Genomic DNA, 19,221 nt, shown 5'->3' on the forward strand with positions numbered 1-19,221 from the left:
GGTGGCGGAGTCAGGCTCAGCTCGTTTCAGAATGGGTAGTGGGGTGGAGAGGTGGTCCGCAGATTGCCCTGCATTTCAGAAAGTGCATTAACTTCAGGAATTATAGAGCTCGGGTCTGAAGGGCTAGCAAAGCACCTGCAAAGTGCTTAAGGGACAGGATCATTGCAAAGAAGGATTGGAATTGTAAAAGATAACCTCAAACCCACTCTGAAAGCGTTCTTAAAGTTGTAGGTATTTTGAAATCCATCATAATAATGATCAGCAACAACCCTAATTTAAAACATTTTTTTGGTCTTCTTGCCAAAATTAATCTTATAAGTTTTAGGATGACCATGAAGACTGTTTAACAAGATGGAACTAACCCAGCTACGGATACCAGGTATGATTCCAATTTTTAAAATGCTGTTGATGCAATCATTTTTTTGGAGTTACTCTTTGAGCACACCCCACAGGGCTCACGGTTGCTCAGAGGAAGGCACACTACACTAGAAGCAAGCAGATCTGGGGTCCAGCCTTCATCCTGTCACTTAGGAGGCTGGGCAGCGATGGCAAATCACTTCGAATCCCCCAGCCGCTGCGTTTTCACCCGCACCCTGCCACATGCGGCTCCGCTGCTGGGCTGTGCCTGCAGCCTCCCGCAGAGCCTGACACTCAGCAGGCTCTCAGGTAGTGTCGCTGGCTGACTGAACTAGTGACAGAGGATGAAAATTAGAACGTTGTCACACGTACTTCAGAGGGGGTGCTGTGAGGGGTGAACGGGAGAGTGACGTATGGAACACGGCCTGAGGCCCATGTAATGCCACAGTCACATAGCACAAGTCCTTCTTCAACTGCGGAAAGACATTCTCTCTCCATTGCTGAAATATGGGTATATTTTTGTACCTAACTTAAAAAGAAATTAAGGTAAATGTGTTAATAACTGCGGGTTATTTCAGATCACTACAGCTCATATATCTACAAATACTCTGAGGGGAAAAGGCTGTATGCACCTAAAGCCTCAGAAGACTTCAGTGGCTGCTTAAGAGTAACGTGACTTTAGAGATAAAATATCTGATTTTCAAGAGTGCAGATAAATTGTCTAAAAAGTTCGGATTAAACAGTCAAATGTGAATTCCCTGAACTATAATATAGTCATAATATGTAATATCTTACCATATTTTAAAAAGAGATTTATATGCACCAAAGTTGAAAGGTCCAAGATAGACTATGAGGTGAACTATGCAAATAATACATTTATATTTACGTAAAGAGAAGTCAACCCATGTATTTCTAGGTGCTTAACTATATAAACATCTTCAAAAAGGCCTACAGGTACATACCTAACTAATGACAGCGGTTATCTTTGAGGACGGGGGTGGACTTGCACAAGGGTGAGTAGGGATTTTAACTTCTTTGGCATTGTCTCAAATTTTTTAATAATAAGAATGTGGAAAAAATGGACGAGAGAATATTACTGAGTCATAGAATCCCTTGTGCCTCATTTGAACATTAGAGATGGAAGGGGTAACCATCTGTTAACTTTACAGAAATACAGGTATATTTCTTGGTTCTTAAAAGAGGGCACGCTTCAGCTTTTGGTCGCACAGCAACGAGGTATTCTTCCTGGAGGAAGTTACGTGGTTTTCCTAGAGAGAAGAGAAGCCCAATGGTGACGGTACTAACATCTAACATTAAATAACATATTCGCTAAAAAACGCTAACCCACAAACTAGAAAGATTAAGAAAAAATATATTTGTTAGTTATATATAGTGATAACGGGAAGCTTATAATTAAGCATAATTCTCATTAGAGTTATAACTTTAAAGATATTTCACTATTAAATAAATGAAGTATTTAAGCTTCACTTATTACTAGGTTTTATTATTTCAACATACTCGACAGGCCCGGCCCATTGACAGAAAGCCACGCTGAAGTTGACGCAATGCAACCGGATCCCAGCAGCCACCCCGGCACCCCGCCCCCCACCCCCCAGCAGCAGGCCTGACCTGATCGGTGCTGACCCTCTCTGGGAGGGTCTCACGCCTCCCAGGCTTCCCTCCCGGAGGACTTCCTCAGTTCCATAGGTTCATCATCTTCCTCCCTGAGCACCCTTTCCTGGGATGGCACTCTCTCTGTTCTCCGCAGGGAGTCTGGGCTTGGAAGGGGCCTCTGTTCCTGGAATTCGTGGCCCATTGGTGGGTTTCGCCTTGCTCCGGGACCACTGAGCCCGCTCTCGGGTCTCAGAGACTGATGCTTGTCCTCCTTGCGCTCATACATAGTCAGCCTCCGCTCCACGACCTCCCGAATCAACACTGAAAAAGCATGCACACACAAGTCCCTGTGACTTTTTTGCATTTTAGCAGTTATAAAACATTCACTGGACCTCATCCCTTCCCTGAATATCATAGCCTTTCATATAAAGTTATGTGCTTACCTTCTGAGTCACCAATGAATCGAATGTGAGTTATATTCAATACCTATTTTAACAAGATCCTCATAAAGTAATGACAAAAGATATTAATTCTGACCAAGTTATAGAAGAACCAAAAATAATACTGAAGGTAAAAATTTGCACCTTGGTTAATATAATTGGTATATTGAAAAGTTAAGAGCTAAAACAGTAAAATCAACATGTTCTTCTATTTACTCTTACTACTGAAACATTTCAGACATGCCTTTTAAATGAAATGACTTACTGTTGAGCAATGTCCTTGCCACAATGCCGTGTTCCATGGTTTTGTCAACTTCTCCCACTAGCCATGGAAGGAATCCTAGCTCAATATCTGTTATAAAAAAGTTAGTTTTAATCATTAAGTAATTCTTATGAATCACTACAGATAGGAAGAATCTGTGCTTTTCCGCTAATGTTACAGTGTCAACACTGTTTTCTTGATACAAAATGGTAAATAGCCTCACACAGCATTCCTCTGCCATATTCTCTCTATGTGTTCTGGTCCGTTCCCTTTCCAGTCCAGTAGAAACAGTATTTTCAAACCTGTGAGGCCTTCCTTGGAGCCCAAGTCTCTGAGCTGACTGTACAGGTGCGTGTGAGGTGGGTCCAGCAGGGTGGGGGGCAGGGGGAACATGGGAGCAGCAGTGCCTCCACATGCAGTGCCGGCCCCGGACCTAGCAACCCCTGGAACATGTGCCCCACCCGGGGCCTGGGCCTAATAGCGGCGGATCCACCCGGAGGACGCAGGTCAGAGGGCATCTGAGAAGAAGGCCATCTAGAAACTAGAGGTTTCCACAGTGGTACTTTCGTTCAAATGGGAATGGACATCTACTCTGCTGCTGTGTAAGCCTTTTAAAAACATGGTCCACTACCACTTGCATGTTAATGTTCAAAAGCAGCTTTTCTGGGGGTGGGCATCTACCCTTTTTGCCTTTCAGTGAGGTGACGACAGTGTGATAGAGTAGTACGTGCCCTACTATAAATAATTTTAAGCTAGGCACACATCTGTGTACACACATCTAAATCCCAAGAGAAAGCAAGGCCGCAAGAGCACCAGGGTGGCCAGGCAGCAGGGCGGCCTGCGGGCTGTGCCTGCGTCGGCTCAGTCTGGGCCTGGGGGTGTCCCTGCCCCAGAGGGTGGGATTAAGGCATTTCCCCTTCTGAGCTGCAGTTTCTACTTCTGAAAAACGGGACTTAATCTACCCTATCCACCCCCACAGGGCTCCTGGGAGGGTCACTTGGAATCACGTATGGAAAACACTCATAAAGTAGAAAGTACCATATCAGCGTAAACTAATAACAGGCATGCAATCTGCCCTCTGCACGTCGGAACTATGTAACCAGTGAACAGGAACATTCCTAACGCCTGCCCCCAAACCCTGTGAGTCCTTTGAAACAGGACCTGTGTGCACAGCACTGTGGGTTTGGTACTGCTGAGCCGGGAAGGAGGGGGGCAGTGAGAATACGGGGACCCTGGCCCTTCATCTGGCTGCAGCAGCTGCAGAGACAGCTCTGGGGGCGTGGGTGTGGGTTCTGGAAAGGCAGAAACCATGTCTCCTTTTCTATCTCCAACACCCAGTACAGCGCAGGGGAAGGTGCAAACCCCTAACGATAAGTAAATAACTTCAGTCGCTGCCCCCGGAGGTTTTTGATGAGAATAGAAAATCAGCTGAGAAAAAGTGATAACTTACACAGAAATAGTGCTTTATAGTTTACAAAAGTTTCAAATATATTATGACACTTAACATCCAAACAATCCTCATTTCACAGTACGAAAAATGAAGGCCATGAAGCTATTTTATGATGAAGCTGGGTCCCAAACCCAAAGGTTTTGTCGTCAAGCCCACACTTCCTTCTAGGATCCAATGTTGCTTCGGAATAAAGACAAACTAGCATTCTAAAATCAAGTCCTCCTAATCCGCTTGTTAGAAACAGTACTGACTTCGAACAACTACAATTGACTTTTCCCTTTGCTTCAGAGATAGGACGATTCCAATTCAAAATAAAAGTGAGCAGGAGATAAATCTGAACCATTAGGTGGTGCTTGGTATAAGATGAATCTAATGAAACCCTCCACAAACCTCTTTCAATGGGATCGAAAAAGTAGCCGCCATCCCTGAGGCTGCTGAAGACCGAGGGGAGGAGGTCGGACAGGTAGCGCTGGGCGAAGGCGCGGGCGGCGATTTTCTCTGCGGTCTGCTTGTGCTTGTGCACCACCTCCCACTGCTGCTGCTTCCGGTGCTCCTGCCCAGAGAAAACCCCGTCGTTCGTGGTGACTTAGCTGTCACGTCCTCCCTGTGTCCTGACGCTAGTGTGTGGAAGAAGATGGACTCAGAGTTCTATCAAAAAAGTGGACAGCAAGGTGTCTGCCTATGAAAGGCTCATGTTTTCCATCGAGATGCTGATGAATTTCAACAGCTAGTAGGCACTGAACTCAGAAAAGAGAGGGAGCTTATGGTGAAACTCACCTCCTGATCCACTGTCAAATAAAGCAATTCCAAGATGTGCGTGTTTGACTGCATGGGTGATGTCAGAGGATTAGGTTATACGTATTTTCATGCAGTAGTATCACAAAGTACTGCCGATATGAAAATTATATAGCTGCTTAGACGTCTTCAGTGAAGAACTTGGGCCAATGAATTGTCTCATTTGTCGTGCATTTTTGAAGTCACAAAGTTCCAAGAATTATAAAACCTTTTCCTGTTGTTGCTCCTTAGAGACCGTAACTACAAAGCTAGCGGACTGCCTTCTCCATGCCCACATGCAAGTGGGAGCATTACTATGTTTTCTAACTCAGTCCACTGTCAACGGTTAAGCAAATATAAATCTAGATGATTTGTATTTTTTTCATATTTCCTAATAGTAAATAAACTAAAAAATAGGGATTCATTGATAGACTTCACTGATTATTTCAACAAAGCTAATGTTGTCAGTGTTCATTTCACATTTGTAAAAAGTTTTGCATTTGCACAATCTTTACCATAAGCCACCGGCTCTCCACACAATTAATCATTCATTTTGGAGGGAAACTGAAAGTCCATTTGATTAGGTGTTAAGTGGGATACCCCAACAACCAGCCTTTCTGGGGCGTAAGTGGGACTGTCTGGGAGACCATCTGAACTGGCTCAGGTACCCAGGCACGCCTGTACAATGCATTTTTTCAGCGCACAACGCAGAGCCACCAGCCTGACCCAGAAACACCCGGAAAGACTGCCGAGCCTGGTGTTTCCTAACTGGAGGTTGGCGGCGTATTTTAAAAACCAGATTCCAGCCCTGGCCAACTGGTTGGAGCCTCGTCCCATGTACCAAAATGTTGCAGGTTCAATACCCAGCCAGGGCACATGTGAGAGACAACTGACTGATGTTTCTCCCTCACATCAATATTTCCCTCTCTCTCTTCCTCCTTCTTTTTTTAAAATCAATAAACATATCCTTGGGTGAGGATTAAAAAACTTGGATTCTAAAACTTTCTTTATTAAAGGTTCTAAACCCCTATAATCTAAAAAAATATGCTGCATGGACCCAGGTGGCTGTGGTGTATCCTGAAGGGTACAGAGGAGAGTCTGGCCCCTGAGAAAAGACCCAGAATTCTACGCGGATCCTCTGCTTCTTGCCCCCACCTATCTCGGATATGTTCACGCTTTCCTTCCACCTTTTCTGCCACTAACTGATGGCAATCAATGGATTTCTTTCACTAGGGCTCTTGATATTTAAGAGTGCCTTTCAGCTGGGACATACACAATTTAAATTATTCCACTTGGAATTTTGGGGAACTCTATTTAGGTACCTTTATATATGCTGGAATTTGAAAAACGTGATTCAGTTCGCAAAGGTTCTATGACATATAGAACAGGAGAGGCATGAACAACAAGGACTATAGGTGTCTTCTAACATATTTCTAAAGCTCTTAGGCTCTGAAACCACTTGTGACAAAGGAACAAGGTGTTACAGAGCCAAAGACTAAGAGGGAAAGATGGAATTCCCTACTTTTTCCTGTCGGTGTCGTCTCTCTTGCTCTTCGAGTCTCTGAACTTCAGCAAGTTCAACATTGCGTAACTCTTCATACGCATTCTGACTGGCCCGCAGGTTAGCCAGCTCCTCCTCTTCCATCACTTCCAGAAGAGACTGCTCAATGGTCTTTCCCACCAGAACTTCTAACATCGGTCTGACTTCAAGATCAAAGTCAAAGAGCTTAAATGCACAAAACAAAGCAAATTCCAATTAAAAAATTTTTAATTGTGGACATGATTACAGACATCCCCTATGTCCCCCCTCTTTGCCCAAGTCCACGCATCAAATTTTAATCATAAACCAAATGTTCAATGAAAAACTCTCCAGAGCGATAGCATCCACAAGATGCTTTACACAGAGTGCCTCCTGTGTGCCAGACGCTGTGCTTGGGCCTCACTTGTGCTTTCCAACCCTCCAAACAGCCCACGAGGCCCACAGGAGAGCGCTCTGTTCGCAGGCAGAGCCATTGAGTCAAGGTTACAGAAAAGATCTTTGCGGTCATCAACACGAACCCTGATACTTGGCACTTGTCAGACCAAACTCTGAAACCCAGGAGAAATATCCTGGTCTTTCTTATTTCCTGCCTTTTTTACTTAATTTTTACTGATTGTTTTTTTTTATAACAGTTGAAAAACAAAGGAACAAGAGTAACAGATATTATGGTGAATTTATCTCTAGGATTTAGAAGCAAATATACTCTTCTATGTGGCTTATGAAGACTTACTTTCCAAATTTCAACGGCAGTTCCTTCAAGTTCCTTCAGGTCTTAAACTTCACTTAAATCATTACATTACACACATAAGCACTGCTTTCTCTTCTGCCAATTAATACATCCCACATTGATATGGAAATGTAATAACTTTCAGAACTTTTTAACATAGGTCATCTTCATAAAAGGTATGAAGATAATCTATAATCTATAAGCAACTAATAGTAAAATCTTTTATACCAGAAATATTATTTTTCCTTATTTGGTACAAATCTACTTATGGTCTATTTAAGCAAGTATGCAGACACATAAAAATAAAAAATATTGCTAATGATTTTTATTTCTGATCAGCAAAGGGGGGCAATCAGAACATGGGTACCTTGTGTAATTTTAACACCTTACATTAAAGATAATGAAAACTTAGTTTTATTGGAAAAAAATATCCTCTTAAATTTTGGCCTTCTATCCACAGAATTATAATAAGTACAGTAGTTGTAAATCTACTTGACACTATAATAAATGGAACCAAACTTAAAAAAAAAAAGAAAGAAATCCAGTAAGTACAATCTTTCTGACTGTGTGTGGTTTGTACTCCTGTTTAGCTTTTAACTAAGCCTAACTTTACCTATTCATGATGAAGACAGAGGGAAGTCCAAATAATGTACTATACCTCTCCTTCTAGTATCTGGGTGGCCACATCTTTGCCAGTTTTGGCAGGAATAAAAAGTGGTGTTGGTGGTCTGTCCAAAAATGCATCTGTTTGGCATTCCATATCAACTTCTATTACGCGGTCAGCAATTTCTTCAAGGTATAATTCTAAAAGAATACCATATCCTTTGAGTTTGAGATTCTGGTCTATTTCAAGCATATATCTGTATCTGAAACTTCAGCTCCTTCAAAATAGAATTAAACGGATCAGAGAATAAGTCTTAGAAAGTGCTCAGATGGGGGTTCGAGTCACATGCTGCACTGGGCATTTCGTGTGTATGGAAGACCGCAGAGCTGGTGGAACTAGAGTATTTACTGAATGTCGAGAAAGCACCGAGCTTTGCGTTTGGAAGTGAAACTGAAATCTTAGGTGTGCGCGTAGGTGAGATGTAAAGTAAAATAGGGGAAGGGACATTAATAATCCATCTATTTAACTGAGTCCTAAGATAGTAAACATATAAAGGTTTGAAAATTCCTGGATATTTAAAAAAATTCTGCCCCACGTTACGACGTTGCTTGATTTTTCCTCTAGCCTATAGATTATAAATAGATACACAGAAACAAGTTTCACCTTAGGAAAAATTTATACAGGCAAGGGCTGTACGGTGTCACGCCAAGAACAGGGGAACGGGAGTCGGGTGTTGAGCACAGGACCTAACCGAGCCACGTCCTCTTTGGGCCTCGGTTTCTTCGTCTGTAAAAGGGGTCGTAACTCCCTGTCGCGTGGAGTCTTTTAATAATAAAGGAGATACATAGGTAAAGGACCTGGTACAGTCGCTGAGATCTAGGAAATACTCAACAAAAGGTGACTACTATTGTAGCACTTAATATTCTGATGCTATAAATCAACATTAAAATTTATCTCTACAGAATTACAGCTACATTTGCTAATCACAGACATACTCATTCTAGACTCGGTGGTGGGGAGAACTGTGGAATGGTCTTCTTCCTTTTGCCCTTACTTCCCAGAAAAAACTCTGACGAATTCACTCACCCCCTTGGCCAGGTGCAAGGTGCATCCTGAGTAGTTACATGCTCCCTGGAGAACGCCAAGTGCCGTCTGATTATCAAGATTCTGTCAACAACACAGCTAGACCGTATAGGTCTAGCCCCTCACAGACCTTGTAGATCTAGCTGGAGGGGTAAGCCCCTCCAGGAGAGAACAGTTAGACAAGTAGGAAAAGTCTGCACCAGCCTAGGAGAGCCCCGGCGGGCCTGGGGAGAGTGCGAGGGGGAGGAGAACAAAGCGAGAGGACAGAAGAGGCCAGGGTGAGAGAGGGGAGGGTTCGGACCTGAAAGGGTTTACTCCTCTCAAGAGACAAATAAAATGTCAAAACTGAACTGCATTGCTCTCCTCTCCTGGAAGTCCAGCAGTGGTTCACGTTAGGCTATAAAAAGAAAGTGAGAAGCAATCCCAGTTTCAAAATAAATACGTGAAAGGAGCTAAGAGAGAATTAATCTGGTCATAAAATTCTTAAAAAAACACACCCATTTCACATTGCCATGTATACCCAATATAGTAATAATACACAGCCTATTAATTCTTTTAATGAACTGACTTCTCCTATCAAGTGATTGGGAGAGTACTGGATAAATAACAGATACACAACAAACATTAAGGCCCAATGAAAGAGAACTGGCTTAGAAACCTGAGCAAACCAAGAAGCCAGATGCCAATGGCATGTGCACAGACCTGTCTGCACGTCCACGTGCTTCCTGCCTTCCACGGGTTCCGGCGTCCACGGCCTGAGCTGTTCTTGGGCTCGTTTTTTGGCAAGAGCCCTCCTCTGAGTCCGACGGTGTTTCTGAATGTCTACATCACTGAGCTGCCCGCGCTGAGAGTGACAGAAAGGCATGTAAAGTTTAGAAAATATTTCTCAAAGCATGTAGAGCCACCATTGCAAAAGTGATTCTGGGAGAGCATAAAAGCACTTGTCATCTATGGCTTCTTGATTACCTGGTGATGCAAATTTTATCAGCACTGTGCCAGATAATTAGCAAGGTGTCTGACCACGCATAAACGTAACTTCAAAGTACCACTGTTAAGTGGTATCAATGGATGCAGAATCTTATGCAATAAATTGTTTTTCCTCATTATTTTCTTTTTACCATGACTTCCTCTCATGCCTAGTAACCTAGTGTACTGATACACCCATTCAGGCATGATAATATGCAGTTCAGAAACTGAAAAGCACTAAGGTGGTTTTAGTTCTTCAATTACAGCTGGCATCCAAAATTACTTATACTAGTTTCAGGGGTGCCTCATGGTGGTCAGACATCATATAGTTTATGCAGTGGTCCCCTGGTAAGTCTGGTGCCACCCGGCACCACACGGAGTTATTAGAGCATCACTGACTCTCCTCCCTCAGGCCAAGCGCACAGAACAGTAACTAAAGGATAACTATAATTATTCCCAGTAGTTCCGCACTTGGAGGTCCCTGATTTCGGATTTGCATCTCATTTTGAAATAATTCTCTAGTTAAATCTGTCTTATCCCAAAGCAAATACAAGGCCTAACACAACCCCTGACACATAACAGTTCTCCCCTACATAGTTATCATGTTCTCTTGTTATAAAATAATGATATTGCCCCTCCCCTCAACCACCTATAATTCCATTTTCCTAATTACTGATATATCATTTTGGGATCCTTTACTGAAGGCTTTTTTTGTGTACATAGTCTACATTATTATAAACATCATGCTTGATTCTTTTCCATTTTCTTATGGAACAGAATTACAGGCATGTGCTATAACAATGCTTTCGTTGACAATGGACTGCATATACCATGGAGGTCCCATACGATGACAAAGTTGCTGAAAAATTCTTATCGCCCAGTGCCACTGTAGCCATGGCAACACGGTGGCACATTTCTGTGTGTTAGTGGTGATGCCGGGGTCGGCGGACCTGCTGCACCGCCAGCTGTGTAAAAGCACAGACGTATGACTGGGCACTGCCGTAACACACGACAACGGTAGCACCTGGCTGTGGTTCTGGCCCATGTACTTACCACACAGTACTTCTTATCATCAGTTTAGCGCGCACTCTTTGCACTTACAGAAACAAGGTCTGCCACAAGTCTGCTGCGGTGTGCGGCATCAAGCAGCCCCTCACGCCTCGCGTTTACCGCATCTCTTGATGGCATCATTTTCTCTCCTGCTTGGTTTAGTCCCCTGTCATTTTCTAGAGCCACACGCTGTCCAGGTCTCTAGCCCAGGAGCAACAGGCCTACCGCCTGAGCCAGGTGTGTCGGCTGCACCGTCCGCCTTGTGTGAGTGCACTCTGCGACGTTCACACGGCGATGGAACAGCCAGCGACACATTGTCAGAATGCATGGCGTTGTTCAGCAGGGTGTGACTGCGTGAACACAAGCTCTTCAGAGACAGGGTAGCATAAATGCAATGCATTCTTTTTTGAAACACAATGCCCAACTCAGCTGTTATAGGGTCTAGTTGAAATATTGTTTAAAAAGTTTTATTTTGAAACAATTCACAGGAGGTTGCAAAAGTAGAGTCCTGTGTACCGTTCACCCAGCTTTTTCCAATGGTGGCGTTTTCCAAAGTATATCTACTGTACTTTGCTGTGTATGATATGCACTTTTTTGCTCATATTTTTGAGGGAAAAATAAGGATGCACACTATATATTAGTACTAATTCCATATCTATATAAATGTTTTTAGTTCTTTTATTTATGCATATGTGTTAAAAATGTAACTCTAGAAACCAATAATATCCATGTGTAAAATAATACCCTGGAATATAACTGTTTTTGTTTCTAAATATTAATAAAAAATTAAGAAATTAAAATGGAAGTTTATTTTCCTGCAAGCTCAGGCCCTGCAAGCTAAAATGTGGGTGTGCACTATACACAGAATACATTGTACATGGCAAAGTATGGTATTTTATGTACTTGTAGCAAAACATGAAAATCAGGAGATTAACTCTGGTAAAATATGAGCAGACCTTACTCAGTTCTCATTTTTACATGCACTGAGTCGTGTTTGTGTATACAGTTCCACGTGATTTCACCCCCGATGCAGATTCATGTAACCACTCCCACAGTCTGGGTTCCATTCCCACGAAGGCGCTCCTTTGGGGAGTCCTTTATATTTCTGCCAAGTCCCACCTTCACCTCTGTCTCCTGGCAACCACTGATCTGTTCTCCATTTCTACGGCTTAGTCTTTCCAAGAATCTTACATACAAGGAACCATACAGTATGCCATCTCCTAAGCCTGGCTTCTTTCATTAAGCAAAATGCTGTTGAGACCCACGCAGACTGTTGCGTGCATCAACAGCTCAATCCTTTCTGTTACTAAGTAGAACTTGATTATGTGGATGTACCAGGTTTGCGTAACCATCTTCCTGTAAAGGCACTGGAATGTGTTTTTGGCTATTATGAATAAAGCTGCTATGAGTGTTCATTCATGCTCAGGTTTATATGTGAATATAACTTCTCATTTCTCTGGAATAAATGTCCAAGAGTGCAACTGTGGAGTCAAATTGTAAGTACTTGTTAGTTTTCACAAGTAGCTACCGAACAGCCTTCCAAAGTGAATGTGCTGTTTCACATTTCCATAAGCAATGGGCGAGAGTTAAGCAATGGATGTGTCCTCGCCAACACTTGTTATTATCACTATTTTTAAAATTTTAGCTTTTCTAATAAGTGTATAGTTACGGTGTAACAGGTGTATAGTTGTGTTGTGTTTTTTATTTTGTAAGAAGGAAAGGAACTATTTAAAAGTTACACGGGTTTAGTTGTGGTTTGGATTTTGTATTTCCCTAATGACTAATAATGTTGGTACTTTTTAATGTACTTATTTGCCACGTAAATCTCTTCTTTGGTAAAATATCTATTCATGTCTTCTGACCATTTTCTTTTTTTTTTTTACACTAAGGTGGTTATCCTTGTCAATATTATCAAAGAGGGTAAGAAGTATTTTTAATTAATTCATTGGGGTGAGTCGGTCAGTATGGTCATGTAGGTGTCATGTGTACATGTCTGTGACACATGTGTGTATTGCACTGTGTGCCCACCACCCAAAGTCAGATGATTTGACTTCGACCATTTCTAATTGGTTGTTTCTTTCCCCCTTTGAGTTTTGAGAGTTCTTTATACATTCCAAATATAAGCGCTTTGTTAGACATGCGGTTTGCAAACATCCTGTTCCAGCTTGTAGCCCTTCATTCTCTTGTAAGGATTTTCACATCGCAAAGTTTTGAATTTTGGTAAAGTCTAACTTATAATGTTTCGTTCTCTGGACTGTGCTTTGGGTGTTATATCTAAGAACGCTCTGCTTAGCCCTAGATGCCAAAGGTTTTTTCCTGAATTTATAGTTTTACATTTTACGTTTAAGTCCACGATCCATTTGAATTAATTTTTGTTATGGTGTAAGGTGGTTCACTTTTTTTGGGGGGGCCTCCAGTTGTTCCAACACCATTTGTTGAAAAGGCTGTCTTTACTCCACTGAACTTCTATTGTCCCTTTGCCAAAAATTAGTTGGGTGTACTGGTGTTGAGTTCTCTGTTCCGTTCCAATGCTCCATGTATCTATTCCTCCACCAATACAACCTTTTTTGATACAATTACTAATATCATATTTGGTAAGTCTTAACATAGGGTAGAGTTAAGTGGTAATTCTTCCTACTTTATTTTTTTTCCAAAATGGTATAACTATTTTAGTTCCTTTACCTTTCCATATAAACTTTAGAATAACCTTGTCTTTTTAAAAAAAGATTGTATTTATTTAGAGAGAGGGGAAAGGAGGGAAAAAGAGGAGAGAAATACCAACATGTGAGAGAAACACTGATCAGTTACTCTTGCACGTGCCCCAACTGGGGACTGGGCCCGTGACCCAGGCATGTGCTCTGACCAGGAATTGAACCCCCGACCTTTCTCTTTGTGGGACGACACTCAACCAACTGAGCCATTGTGGTCAGGGCAAAATAAGCTACATAAATCTTCCTGGAATTTTGACAGAAACTGTGATACTGATAGATCAGCTTGGGGAGAATTAACATCTTTACGATGGTGAGGCTTTCAACCCATGCACACGGCATATGTCTTTCCATTTCTTTCGGTCGTTTTCAATTTCTTTCATCAGCGTTTTGTGGTTTTTATCTCACAGGTCCTGTGCATGCGTTGATTTATACCCAGGTATTCCAGGTTTTTGAAGTGACTGTAAATGATACTGTGTTTCAAGTTTTGTTTTCTACATGTTCCTTTTTAGTATGTAGAAATATGACTGATCTTTGTGTGCCGATCTTGTATCCTGTGATGCTGCTCACCCCAATTATTAGTGCTTGGTCTTCCTGGAGAGTCAGTGGGACTGTTCTATGCAGACAGTCATGTCATCTGCAGTTAGGGACGGTTTTACCTCTTTCTTTCTGACCTGGATCCAGCACTGGCCAGAACTTCTAGCACTACGTTGACTAAGGGTGGTGAGAGTGGATATCCTTGCCTTTTCCCAGTCTAAGAAGGAAAGCATTCATTTTTTCACCATCAATTATGATGTTAGCTGTATGTATTTTATGGAAGCTCTTCATCAAACTGAGGAAATTCCTCTCAACTCTTAATTTGTTGTGTTTATCATGAATGAGTGTTGAATTGTTAAATGCTTCTTCTGCAACAGTGACCGTGATCATGGGGTTTTCCTTTTTCACCTGCCGATGCGGTGGATCACACTGATTACACACGCTAGAACACCCGTGCATTCCTGGAGTAAATCCCGCTCCGTCACAGGATGCAGCTCTTTCTAAACACTGCTGGATTCCATGTGCTACTACTTTGTGGAGGACTTCGTGTGTACACCCCGTGGCAGCTGCTAGCCTCCCGTCTTGTTATCTGTATCACTGGCTTGGGTATCAGGGTAATGCTGGCCTCACAGAATAAGCTGGCAAGTATTCCCTCCTCTTTTATTTTCTGGAAGGGATTGCGCAGAATTGGTGCAAATTCTTTTTTTTAAGGTTTGGAAAATTCTTCAGTGAAACCATCTGGGCCTGGAGATTTCTTTGGGGGAAACTTTTAAATTAGAAATTCAATTTCCTTAATAGTTACAGGACTATTCATTTTTCTAGTAATCCATTTTTAAATACTTTATGAATGTCTAGTGTGTAACAGATCAGAAATGAAAAGAAGCAGACAGGCAAACGGGTCCTTCACCACGCGGAGTGAAAAGCTCTGTTCAAGTTCTACTTACAGGCGGCTCCTGGTAGACGGCGTAGGTGTTGCCCCGGATCACCCTCCTGTCGTACATGATGTTGGCGTACGGCATGGGCTCTTCAGCTCTGTCAAAGGGCAAATTCTACATGACCGCTGGTCTCTGTGCAGTCAACTCACTTTTAATAAGACTTAGACTGAGATGCAATATTTTAAGGAAATAGATTTTTGTTTTAGCACAGACCAAAATATAAGGAGAGAAATGGCTGCCACTTACGGAATGCTTATTACATGCCAAGCCCTTCCCATACGTTATTGTATTTATTGCTCACGATAAGCTGCAAGTTGGGAAATGTAATTCTCATTTGATGAAGGAGGAAGTAAACTCACAAAGGAACCTGCTAGTAAGGGGCACGGCTGGACTGAGGCTGTAAAACATTAGGCTACTTAACCTTAAAGACCGAAAAGGGGCTGTCCTAAAGAACTGACGAAAGTATGATTCAGGGACTGAAAAGTTACATTAATAGTATCAGGCTTACTGAAATAAAACAGGTTAAGTTTCTCATTGTTCTTAAACTTCAGAGATCTTTTACAATTATATTGTTTTAAATATCAATAAAGCGTTAATTTGGGGGCATAATGATCAATAGTGAAAAATAGTTGATATTTGCATTCGAAGTTCTTTAAATGATATTCTACTTATGGTGACAAAACCAAATGTCCATCTATACCAATAACAGTATCCTATCAGAAATGACTTTGAGAGGGGTAGGAAGGTGCTTCCTTGTCACACGCTGACGCCACGACTGGACGGCCTGACCTTGTATGACGTCAAACCCAGGCACGAGTGCTGCTCATCCTACGTGGCCTCTGGGCAGGGTCAGATCAGCTGGCCGCTGCCTTGCGGGCAGGCAAGCTCTCTTTTCTCAGCCTCTGTGATACAACCGCATCCTTGTAACTGTTTTTCTGCACCATTCCTGATCGTCCTTTCTCAGCCTGTGTTTGGTGGCTCCAGCCTGTACTGGAGGACTCGCTCGGGGCTCAGCCTTCTCTTGCCCTTTGTTGCCCTCATCCATTCTCGAGGCTTCACTTACGATCCGTATTCCTAAAACTCCCAATTTTATGTTTACTTTAGCTCAGAACTCTCCTGTGAGCTCCAGGCATGCGCGTCCAACTGATACATCTGATGACATCTTACTAAGATGTCTCAAAGACAACCTTAAACTGAACATTCTCCCACTCCAAGCTGTTACTCCCTTAGTGTCCCTCATTTGATTAAATGGCCCCACTGACCACCCACTTGGCTTAATTTAGAAGCCTGGGAGTCATCAGAATACTTTCTGTTTCCTCACTCCCTACATCCAGCAAGTCCTATGAATTCTACCCCCACTATTTTTCACATCTACCCAGTGCTCATCGCCCCCACTATCTTTTAACTAGACTATTGCAAAAGTCTCTTAACTGTCTGGCACAAAATTTCTCCCTTAATCTGTTCTAAATGTTGTAGCCAGTGATCTGTTAGAATGGAAAAATCCAAACATAGTTCTTACTTGATTAAAGCCTCCCATTGTTAATTAATCTAATAATGAGGGCAAATTTTGATTTAGTTTTTATACTATCAAAAGCCAAAAAGAAAAAAAAATCCGTAATATCTATTGCTGGTGAAGATGTGGGGGAAAGGGTATGTTCAAATATTCCTGGAGAAAAGGTATATTGTTCCATCTGTTCATATTAAAAATATACCTGATCTAATGATTCCACCCTGGGAATCTGGCCTATAAAAATAAAGAGGTCAGCACATAAAGTTGTTTATTTAAACCCCCTTCTTTGTGGCAAAAACTTGAAGCAAACTGAGTATCAGTCAAGAGTGGGAAATTTTTAACAAGGGGCTATAATGTTATAAAAAATAATTGGAGGGATTTCCACAAAAAATTGAGTGTGAAAGGAAGATGCTGAGAGTTGTGTACGTTACCGTCGCTATGACGTAGACAAGCCCTTGTATGTGTGTACACGCATGTGTGTATTCGTACACTGGTACATAACCTGGAGAAAGTGTGGGAAAGTGCAGAAGCACTCACGCAAACCACTGACGTGATTTACCTTCTGGGCAGGAGAGGAAGCGCAGGCGTATGAGGGGAAGCGCAGGTGATGGGGTGCTAAGAGGTCACCCAAGTATAAATCACAGGCAATCCAAAATGATACACGAATTTCTATAGAATTAACTATAACTGTGTAGGTATATATAACATTAGGGGAAAAAAAGAAATTAGAGCTTATAAAAAAGGGGAAAAGGCCAACTGCAGATTAGTATGTGCGGTCTGATTCTACTTCAGAACTAAACCTTCCGTCTAAATATACACATGCTCATATACATCTGTGTACAAGCAAGGAGGTGTAGAATGATACTACAAGATTGTTACATTTGATTACAACAGGGAAGTGGGAGTAGAGGTGGGCAGAAGATAATTAACACTGCCTTTATTCACCCTTATTTTGTAGTTTTCATTTGTTCCAACAAGCATTTATTGCTTTTGTAAACTGAAAATCACCAATAAGGATAATTTTAAACTAAAAAACAAATATACACACTTATACCACACTCCTTCCAATGGCTTGAATCAACAGATCAGTTCCATATAAGCAAGGTCCTGCAACTTACCAACTAACTCTCTATATTAAAAAAAAAGGTTCCTAATGAACCACTACTGATTTTTATTTTGTCTGTTGGTCAGATTTAATAGTAATGATTTGTAAGTAAACACTTAAGGGCAAGTGTTTTTGAAAGCAATATCTTTTGAAATTGAATCCTCTTATAAATAATCCCCCTCTAAGTTTAAATGTTCTACTTTGGTTTTCTTAAAAGTGATAGGCATTTCTTATTAAAAATGTCTTTGTCAGAATAAGGTAATTATGAATTTGGGGTCAGTTTTTGAAATAAGCACCCAGAGTTACATTGCTGACGTTCACAAACACTAATTCAGCAATGTGTGCTTAGTTGTTCCTGAGTCTCAGGCACTGTCCTGGCTGGAAAAAGACAGATGGTTCCTGCTTCCATGGAGCCTTCATTCTGGGGAAGTTCTGCTGAGTCCAAAATTTGAGGCTTATGGAAAGAAATTCAAGAGAACCATAACGATGATGGTCCATTCTAAACTGATGGATAGTTGAATATTCACAAATACTCATTAATGTAAAAACACAGTTTGGGGTCCAGCACGAAAGAATCACCTGATTCTCAACCAAAGACTGGCTCGACTCCCATTTTGGACATGCGATTATTGTGCGTGACACTTTTTGTCCCTGCTTCCTTATTTGCATAAGGGAGTTATAAAACCAAATTCACAGCCCTGTGCACTCAGTAAGAAAATGTATGTAAATGCCCTAGTAAGGTGCTTGACACAGCTGGCCAACATTAAACATTAGCTGACTCACACTTAGTGAAGTTAAGTCAGCAATTCATTGTCCTTAAAAGTTAATTATGCGAGGCCACCCCGGCCCCTTCTGCCTTCATTCCTTCACACCACCAGAGAGTTCTTTAGGGAAGAAATTTTATTTCGGTAGCGTGTAGAGAAGGGAAAGCAGCCTCGGCAGGTTTCACGAGGGCGAAGGGGCCAGGATGGGGGACAGGTGGAGACACACAGGGGCTGGTGGCTCACTCACGGCTGCACCAGGCTGTCCCGGTAACGGCGTTGCTGGCAGGGCAGGGCCCGGGGCCGGCTGGTGAAGGTGTAGGTGTAGGTGCTCATGGTCGGAGAGGCGCGGCCAGGCAAGGTGGAGGCCACGTCTCGGGTCGAAGCACTTCGCTTTCGATGGAACTTGGCTTTGACGCTGGTGGGCGCTAAGGCGCCGTGGCAGCCGGAGAGGCTTCCTTTGTGCCAAGGGCTGGGATTCCGGGGCGCGAGGAGGAGCAGCAGGAGAGGAAGCCGGCGGGACGGGAAGTTGCCGGGTGTAGAAGTGGGAGCTAACCTCGGCTCGCTCTAAGGAGCACACCCCCTGTCCGCGGAGCAGGCGCCGGTTGCCCAGCAACGCCGAGTTCCGCCTGGGGGCGGGACCTCCAGGCAGTTCCGAGGGGCTGGTTTCGCGTAGAGGCCCCGGGGCATGCGCACTTCCGACCTTTGGCCCTCCCGTCCGCTCCTCCTCCGCGGCAGCGCCTGCGCGTTAGCAGTTCTCTGACCACGAAGCGGGGCGTGGCAGCCCCTGATGTGTCC

At 42.7% G+C, this 19,221-nt stretch overlaps 1 protein-coding gene across 1 annotated transcript; it reads right to left on the minus strand.

The window, feature by feature from the left end:
• Nucleotides 1-1,135: 1,135 nt before the first annotated feature.
• RSPH3 (radial spoke head 3) lies at nt 1,136-19,113 on the minus strand. The gene is made up of 10 exons (XM_071219629.1): nt 19,066-19,113; nt 18,674-18,990; nt 15,057-15,144; nt 9,554-9,695; nt 7,823-7,968; nt 6,420-6,623; nt 4,514-4,676; nt 2,677-2,763; nt 1,987-2,292; nt 1,136-1,625 (listed from the first exon to the last, which is right to left on the minus strand). Exons 1-9 carry the CDS (start codon nt 19,111-19,113, stop codon nt 2,018-2,020), a joined length of 1,470 nt encoding a protein of 489 aa, XP_071075730.1. The 3' UTR covers nt 1,136-1,625; nt 1,987-2,017.
• Between the last annotated feature and the right edge of the window lie 108 nt (nt 19,114-19,221).

This window comes from Desmodus rotundus, chromosome 11 (assembly GCF_022682495.2).
Source record: "Desmodus rotundus isolate HL8 chromosome 11, HLdesRot8A.1, whole genome shotgun sequence".
Lineage (NCBI taxonomy): Eukaryota > Metazoa > Chordata > Mammalia > Chiroptera > Phyllostomidae > Desmodus > Desmodus rotundus.